We start from the raw sequence: 9243 nt of genomic DNA, 5'->3' as shown, positions 1-9243 counted from the left end.
AATCACTCCTGGCGGTGCTCAGGGGACCATATGGGATGCTGGGAATCAAATCCAGGTAGGCTGCGTGCAAGACAAATGCCCTACCTGCTGTGCTATCGCTCCAGCTCCGACAGTAGCCCTTTTGTACTACATGCAACTGTCTCTTCTCACAGCTAAATTCTAATTTAATGATAGGCTGCCTTTTTTCTTAGCATCATCCATATTATGTCCAGATCCTTGTATTGAACAGTTTGGTAAATACATGAGGTCATGATATATGTTGATAATATCCCCTGAGCCATGTCCCCTAACCGCAAGAATCGTGACCCCAAGAACACACCTCAGTCAGTCTCTAGTTTACCAAGCTTATTTTTACCTACTGGTGATGACTTTTGATAGTACTGAGTTAGGACCACAAAACGTTTGCCAACTATTCTTTTCATTCTTTGTTTATTAGCCTGATGCTATAGTCTTCACTCTAACACTTTATTTTCTCAAGGGTCAGAAGGTCAATGCTGTCCATTTTATTCCATCTTCGAAAACTATCTGGCAGGGAAGAGTCACGATGTTCTCTCATTAATAACCACTTCAGGGGCTGGAGCTATAGCAGAGTGGGTAAGGCATTTGCCTTAGCATGTGGCCGAACCGGGTTTGATTCCCAGCATCCCACATGGTCCCCTGAGCACTGCCAAGAGTAATTCCTGAGTGCAGAGTCAGGAGTAACCCCTGTACATCACCGGGTGTGACCCAAAAAGAAAACAAACAAACAAACAAAATCATTTCATTTCCTGAAGCCTAGTCTCTACATTGAATTTGCTGGGCAGATAATCGCCAGCCTCATATCTGACAGAGAAGAGAGGTTTTCTGTTTGCATTCTAGTTGTTTCACCTGGCCCAAAGCATGCACAAAGCTCTTTGACACTTAGTAAAACCTTTTAGCAAGCAGGTTACCCCCAGTCAACCTCAGACTGGCACGGGAAGGGAGAGTCTACCTCTCCAGGAAATGTGGGTTTCTCTGCAAGAGTTAAGATAATAAAATTTGGTTTGAGAGTTGCCAAACACTGTTACTTCCAGATTTTATTAAAATTAAATATGTAATCCTTTGTTCATTTACCCTGCAGCAATTCTGGGGGGAAACATTTTAAAATTGGACTGAAAATCCATTATGAAAGACAATGCTTACGTTTGTTAAATGACTTCATGCTCTTGAAGAGAAATGTATAAAAATCCCATTAGGAGCTGCTCTGCATGATTTCCTTTGTTTGGGTTTTAGAAGCAGCTTGACTGACACAGATCCTGAAAAACGGAATCTTTGGATCCTGAAAAATCTCTTAAATGAAGGTGATATACAATAATCAGAGAACAAATTCAACGCTGCTCTGTGGAAGACTGTAGTTAGCACAGAACCACATTACCTTCCTGTCTATGTTTCATTTCCTGGGGTCTTGCCAAGTGATAAACAGACGCAAGCGTGTGGTAGATTTGGGGTTTTTCAGCATGAATAACGTGTCTGGAGCGCTTAGTTAAAGCCATCAATTGGCTTCTACGATAACTATGGAGGTGCTGGTGTGAAGCCTTCGGTACACCATGGAGAAGAAGTGGACATACTGTGCTGTCTACTCCATCATCCAGATGCATTTTGTCAGGGGTAAGGCTTTTAGTTGTCCTTTCTTGTCACACTGGCTGCTTTAGGAGCAAGCAGCGCCTCTGTTCATTTAAAATGCCTTGTCACTGCTGCTGAAATTGATCACCGAAGGCAGGTCATTGCGAAAGTTTTCAGTTATGTATTTAAGTGACAGCTATCAGAGAGATGTGAGATGTGAGCATCTGGAAATGGTTACTAATGAGCACTAAACACAAGAAGTAAATGAGTAGTTTGTGCCACTGCTCTGAAACATTTCCATCCGTTCCCTTTCTAAAACGGTCTCTGGAGTCATTGAGAAATTAGGCTACTTGGAAGCAAAATGGTCTCCAAATGATAGAGCAACTCCAGAAAACAAAACAAAATATTGCAAACCCATCTCTGCTCAGAGACCCTCAACTCTGGTGCCCCTTTCTCTCAAGTATCTTTTTTGTTTTTGTATATAAAAAAGCTCTTCTCCAAATACTGTCTTTGGGAGCTGAACATATGTTGAATTCTAATGAGGCAAGTATCAGGATGGACCTGGGAGACATGAGTTCCTTATGACAGTAAGTATCTATAAAGCCTATTTAAAAATAACATGAAGAAAGATTATTTTGTTTTCCATAACAAGAGGGTATTATTATAGTGAGCCTGAAAGCCTTAAGAATTAACTCCGCTAGGAAGACTTTCAGGAGCATTTCTAAATCAAAGAAGACTTTGGGAAATGAAAGGACTTGGCAGATTCAGAGGTATATTGTCACACAAAGGGATCTACAGGGAGTCATAGTATACTGGACTAACCTCTGCCTAACTGAAACTTTCACACCCATAGAAGTGTAATAATTTTCAAATAATTTTCATTTGTCAAATACCTTTGAGACCCTTGTTTCTTCTCAGTTGCTTTCTATCATTTTATCTTTTCCTTTTGTAAGCCTCAGGCCTACTTGTCATAATAATATATCATTTCTATAACAGAAGAAATTTGAAACTGAGACTCATGCTATTGAGGTATGTCACACACACATGCTAAACATGTTTTTAAGTGCCTCTTTCCATTGATCACAGGGCTGATGGGAAGGTAATTGTCTTTCGGTTCAACTTTCATGGAATCTCTACTTGAGATCCTGAGGTATTTTTGCCCTTCCTCTCCTTAGGGCCCCTATATACATGCAGATGGAGCTTTCAGAAAACGATCACATTTCTTTTCCTTTTCAACCAATTTGGGAAGTAGTTGGGAGGCTCTGAAGATTATTGAAAGAGCACTTTCTGTAGCACTGTAGCACTATCATCCAGGTGTTCATCAATTTGCTCCAACAGGCACCAGTAATGTCTCCATTGTGAGACTTGTTACTGTTTTGGGCATATCAACTATGCCACGGGGAGCTTGCAGGCTCTGCTGTGCAGGCAGGAAACTCTTGGTAGCTTGCCGGGGTCTTCAAGAGAGACAGAGGAATCGAACCCTGGTCTGCAGCATCCAAAGCAAACACGCTACCCACTGTGCTATCACTCTAGGCAAAATAAATTCACGTTCTTGATGGGAGAGGTAACTTTGAGCAAATCTCTCTCACTTGTTTAACTCATTTGTTTGTTGATCTGCTTCTTTGTAGGTTTCTTAGTTTGGGTTGCCAGGGCCTGAGGGAAAGGATACGTGCTGAGCTAGTGTGTTTGGAAATTTTGTTCTAGCTATTGTTGTTTTGGGCCACTCCCAAAGGCGCTCAGGGCATACTCCTGACTCAGAGCTCAAGGATTACTCCTTATGGACTCCAGGCAAGCATGGGTGCCAGAGACAGAGCTTGGGTCAGCTGTGTACCGCCCTACCCTCTACCACCTCTCAGTCCCAACAGCTATGCTTTTGGGTTTTTCTCAGTTTTTTGGAACCGAGGACCAACCCTCAAGGCTCATCCATGCAAGGCAAGCTTTCTGAGCTACATCCCAGCCAGTTTGTTTTTGTCATTTGTTTTTTTGTTGTGGTGGTGGTGGTTGATTTTCTGAAACCCAGTCTAATGAAGAGCTTCCTGTAAGGCAAAGCAAACTCTCTATCACTGAACTATGTCCCAGGGCCACACTATGTGTTTTGAAATAGAGTGTTAACACATCCCTTTTTGGTGTGTGAGGAGAATTGAACTAGATAATATATCTAAAAACCTTTTATAAACATATTGTTTTTAAATGTTCTATTCATACTGGTTATTTTGCAGCTTCAGAAAATGCAATTTTTGTGTGCTTGGTTTTTGTTTTTTTGATGTTGACACACAATCTTGCACCAAGTCAAATATACTAAGTACAAAAACAGTTGTCATAAGTTCACTTGTAGCTTCAACTTTTTAACAAAAAGCTTAAGCTTACTCAGAAGCAGTCAGAGACCTGTAGTTATTTTGTGGATTATTGACAGAGACTGCTATCCAGGATTCAGTACGTTCTTTTAGTGCTTTAGTACTCTAAAGAAGTCTTTTGGTGCTCAGAAGCACATGTCTCCTCACTTTTACTGCACCTCATGCTCTTTTATCTCAGTCATGTACAAAGTGCTCTTCTATCCCTCAGGCAGCCAAGGGGAAAGTCCCTCACTACACCCAAGTGGCCACTTTTTTAAAATTAAGAATCGCTCCATGATTCGTGCAAACTGAATTATGCAAACTGATGGTTCTTATCCTTCCTTTTCAGTGGCATGGGAAGAAACATTGAATGCAGAAGCAAACATTTATGCTTTTCCTGGTTCTGATGTCAATTTGACCTGCCAAACACAAAAGAAAGGTTTCTTGGTACAAACACAGTGGTCCAAAATCAATTATAAGGAGGAATTGGTTGGCCTTTATCACCCCCTACATGGTTTCCACTGTTATAGTGAGAATCCCTGTCAATCACTCGTGTCATATAAAGAAATTCCTGGGAATATATCGGAATGGACACTGCACTTAAGAAATATGTCCTCCGCGCTCAGTGGAAAGTATGAGTGTACCTTTACACTCTATCCAGAGGGCATTCGGACTAAAATTTACAATGTTCTTCTTCAGACAACTGGTAAGTAAAACTAAGCAGAGGGAGGGAAGCATACACTTTTCTTCAGCTTTTATTTTTTTGGAGGGAGGGGGACACCCAGCAATGCACAGGGGTTACTCCTGGCTCAAGCACTCAGGAATTAATCCTGGCGGTGCTTGGGGACCATATGGGATGCTGGGAATAAAGCCCAGGTCTGCTGAGTGCAAGGCAAACTCCCTACCCTCTGTGCTATCGTTCCAGCCTCTTTTCTTCAGTTTTTATCTAACAAATTTATACTATTCACAAACTATACTCATCATGAGGCTAAGAACCAGAGTTTGAAAAGAAAAATTTATTATAACCTGACAAGGAGGACAAAAAGTGATCAAATAATTCCACAAATACAAGTGAAACCGTGGTAAAGTGACAAGGACTTCATTGTTTTGTAAGAAAGCACATAAACAAGGCCAGGGAAAGTGACACGGAGCTGAGATCGGAAGGATCAGCAGATGTGAACACCAGTTCAGAGGTGGGAAGTTTGTGATCCAGAGAGAAGAAAAGGCAGTTGCGAAGGTATTTGTAGAATTTGAGGGAATCAGAAAGTGCCGATGAAAATCTAGGACGAAGGTATGATGTGAAAGCAGTATAAAGATCAGAATATGCTATACTTAAATTTAAAAATCTTAACTTGTATCTAAGAGCCATGGAAGACATTGAAGCAGTTTCAACAACACACACACACACATGCACACTCACACACACACACAAAGAATGGCATGACATTACTAGCATGATTATAATATTTTTATGTGTTAAGACACAATACATATGTGACTTGATAATAGAGTGTGTGTAGAACAGTGGCAATATACATGAGGGAAAAATTGAAGGTGACACTTATCTGGCATATACAACTGAATAATGGTACCATTTAATGAGATGGGTGACAAAGGAAGCAGAGCAGAGTTTTAGGGGGGGAATTAAAATAAATGATTTTGATATGTCATCATAGGAGAACAAAGTAACATGGAGGCATTGGACACACAGCATTCACAAGCACAGTTGTTTTAAGGTCTGTATTTGGAGGCAAGAATCCTAGGTTTAAGTTGTAGTACCGTTCTGGGTAGAAATGAATGTTGCCTAGTCACATAAATTTTCTGTACTAATCTGTAAAATGATGACAATAATGCCTACCCTAAATTACTTGGCCCTAAAGTAAGTGATTTCCATTTATACTCACGAATCATGAAATTCTGTTGATCGTCAAATTGCTCAAGTGGTCTCAGTAACCTCTCCATTCATCCTATCCCTGAAATTTTAGAAGCCTCTCTCTACTCGGCCTTCCCAAGGATGCTGATGCGGAATTGGAGGCTCTTTCAAGGGCCAGGGGAATGAGATCCAGCTTGTTACTGGCTTTAGCATATGAATACACCATGGGAAGCTCGGGAAGCTGTCCCATGTGGGCAGGAAACTCTCAGTAGCTTGCTAGTTTCTCCCAGAGGGAGAAGTCGATTATAAGATATAAGCTTCCTGGAGGTGCTTTTAAGTCTCTGGATGTTGACCGTTGATGGGATTACACACAACTGGGTTCCTCTGCCAGTACCTTCAGCGTGAGGCTTGTCCAAATGTGTGGAGAGGGGCCTTGAGCATGGCTGTGGCTAGGTTCTGGTGGTCTTCAGCCGCCGGGAGCTCTGCTCGGGGTGGAGAGGAAAGCTGGAGCCCATCCCCTCCAAGGGGCCCCGGGGAAGACAGCCAGGTCTGCGGGCAAGAAACTTTCCCCCATTATACTAATGGGGGAAAAAAAGTGAAATCCAGCAATTAGCACATATACAGAAAATGGAAAGTTTTTAACTCCAATGGAAAGTAGTTTGGGAATATAAGTGAAAAGAACAAAAGTTAACTCATGAAGACTAGGCTAAGGGTGAGGTGCAATTTCCCATGTCAGGTCTGTATTGACTACCTATTCTTCTCTAATGGAGAGAGATCATAATTTTGGAACAGTACACTTACAGAATAGGACTCCTCTTACCATTGCTTCAAAATTCCCTATTTCCATTTCTCTTTTCCAAGTGGGGAAAACTTTTTCAGCTGGGGGTTGGTGGGTAGACGGGCTTGAGTAATGAGAAGTGAAGACAGGTAAGAAACATTTATGGAATATTCAACTATGCCTATTGTTGGGTCAGATAACCCATATTTGAGTGCTGGCTTTGTTGCTTATCATATGTTTCATTTTTGGCAAGTTATTTCAAGTAACTATTTTTTTTTTGCTTTAAGGTATAACAAATATTGTTAATTGTAGTACTTCTTTATAGATAACCATTATCTTGATAATTGCACTGTAGCACTGTCGTCCCATTGTTCATCGATTTACTCTAGTGGGCACCAACAATGTCTTCATTGTGAGACCTGTTGTTACTGTTTTTGGCATATCAAATACTCCACAGGTAGCTTGCCAGGTTCTGCTGTGCAGGCCACATACTCTCAGTAGCTTGCAGGGCTCTCTGAGAGGGACAGAGGAATAGAACCCAGGTCAGTCGAATGCAAGGCAAACGCCCTACCTGCTGTGCTATCGCTCTAGTCCATCTTGATAATTTGATGAGAAAAACTTTTCAAAGCATGTAGCATGTTTCTCACTCAAGATTAAGAGTTAGATCATTTTCATTAATAATAATAATAATAATAATAATAGAATTGAATGAACTCTATTTCTAAATTCCTAATGGAACCAAGTCCTGCTCCTTCTCTTTTTTGTATTTAGCCTAAATAGAAAGCCAGCAAGATATTTGCCATGCGTTAGCACAAAAATATACTGATCTCAGTTTTGAGCACAAATTTTCAGACTTCTGCCTAAATCTGTAAACTATATCATTACAAATATATGAACCTTATGTTTCTCTTTTTCATGGAGGATCGGCAGCATGAATTCATGTATCTAAAAGAAATAAGAAATTGGGGCTAGGGCGATAGCACAGCAGGTAGGGCATTTGCCTTGTACCAGGTCAACCCAGGTTCAATCCTCAGCATCCCATATAGTCCCCCTGAGCACTGCCAGGAGTAATTCCTGACTGCATGAGCTAGGTGTAACCCCTGTGCATCACGGGGTATAACCCAAAACGAAAAAAAAAAGAAGTAAGAAACAGGATGAGCCAAAACATGAGGGGAACAGTAGAGAAGTTTCTGAGGCCCAGAAATAAAAATGATATTGCATTCTAAGAAAAGCATATTTCTTTTGAAATAGAAGAGAAAGAAAAGAAGGAAGGTGGGGAGAGAAAATGAGAAAGAGAAGAAAGATAATGAGGATAATGATAAGAATGAAACCAATAGCAGCTAAATTATAGTTACTAAAATTTGCAAATACCTAAAGAGGCATATATGTATGCTTTATAATGGGCATTTCCTAGACTTCCAGTTATAACTTTGCCATTAACTATCTGTTCCAGAGAAATTAAAAAGTGCCTCAATGTTTGAGAAATAGTTCTGGAATTGTGCATTTGAGAGCAAAGGGACAAAAATTAAAAAGAGCAAAACAGAAGGGGTAAAAAAATATCACCACAGATTGACTTGCTAATGAGGTCAAAATGAGCTTGCTGTAGAGCTAGGGGCAGAGATTCAGTTCAGAGGAGATAGTGCCATTTGAACGTCCTGTCAAGTCCCCCATCACACCCCAGGCCCCACATCTATTTTATTCTTTTGATCTTCAGTCACCTCTCTCATCATCCCTGTGTGATCTTAAATGTAAGTATTATTTTCTTCTTACATTCTTATAAGACCTTCAAGTTGACAAGTTGATTGGGTAACAAAGCACACAGGAAGTGCAAACATTTGTGAAGTGCAAGAGCAAATGCTAATCGAAGAGGTATAAGAATCTAAATATGGAAATTCTGATGCGATTGTGACCTCTTCCTGTTTCCTCTCCTTTGTCATCTGAGTCAATCTTTCACCTTATCTGCTCAAAAGACTGTGTTGAAATAATGTTTCTTTATTACCTGATTGCCTGGCTTGGAAGGGATTTTATTCTTTTACTCCATTATGGACCCGTTGTGCTTTTCTTCTCTGAAGCTGAAAATGATAGTAGAAGTATACTTTTTTTTAAATTGCTGTTAGTTCCATTTTGGTTTTTGAGCTGCACCCAGAGGTGCTTACTCCTGGCTCTGTGCTCAGGAACCACTTTGTGAAGTGCTCAGGTCACAATAAGCAGTACCAGTGATCAAAAAGGGTTTCAGGTGTGAGACAAGTGCTTAACCCCTACACTATATCTCCAGCACCTATAATAAGTAGTTTGATGCTTGCTGGAAAAGGTTTTTATTTTCATTTGACACAATTTCTTCTAAGCTTAGAAATTTTTTTAGTTATAAAGAGAAAAGTGATTCACTGACTTAAGTGTTGGTTTATTTTAATTGATCTTTCCTTATTTCCAATACTACTGGACCCCACTCTCAAATTATAAGATTTTGATGCATATTAAAATGCAGTTATTGGGGTTAGAGTGATAGTACAGTGGGTAAGGAGCTGGCCTTGCATGTGGCTGGTCAGGGTTTGATCCTTGGCAACCTATTGGGTTCCCGGACCACCATTAGGTGTAATTCCTGAGTACAGATTCAGGATAAACCGTGAGCACATTTAGGTGTACCCTCAAACCCCCCAAAATTAAAAATTAAAATTAAA

At 40.4% G+C, this 9243-nt stretch overlaps 1 protein-coding gene across 2 annotated transcripts in view; it reads left to right on the top strand.

The window, feature by feature from the left end:
* Positions 1 to 1559: 1559 nt before the first annotated feature.
* The window catches only part of CD96 (CD96 molecule), a 93560-nt gene continuing 85876 nt past the window's right edge, over positions 1560 to 9243 (top strand). For both annotated transcript variants that reach the window (XM_055128145.1, XM_004606802.2), the window contains exons 1-2: positions 1560 to 1626; positions 4264 to 4620. In XM_055128145.1, the coding sequence (XP_054984120.1) occupies positions 1566 to 1626; positions 4264 to 4620 (418 nt within the window). In that variant the 5' untranslated portion in view covers positions 1560 to 1565. The remainder of the gene's footprint in view (positions 1627 to 4263; positions 4621 to 9243) is intronic.

This window comes from Sorex araneus, chromosome 2, assembly GCF_027595985.1.
Source record: "Sorex araneus isolate mSorAra2 chromosome 2, mSorAra2.pri, whole genome shotgun sequence".
NCBI lineage: Eukaryota > Metazoa > Chordata > Mammalia > Eulipotyphla > Soricidae > Sorex > Sorex araneus.
Note: the sequence above shows the minus strand (reverse complement) of the source record. Positions and strands in the feature narration are given on the sequence as shown.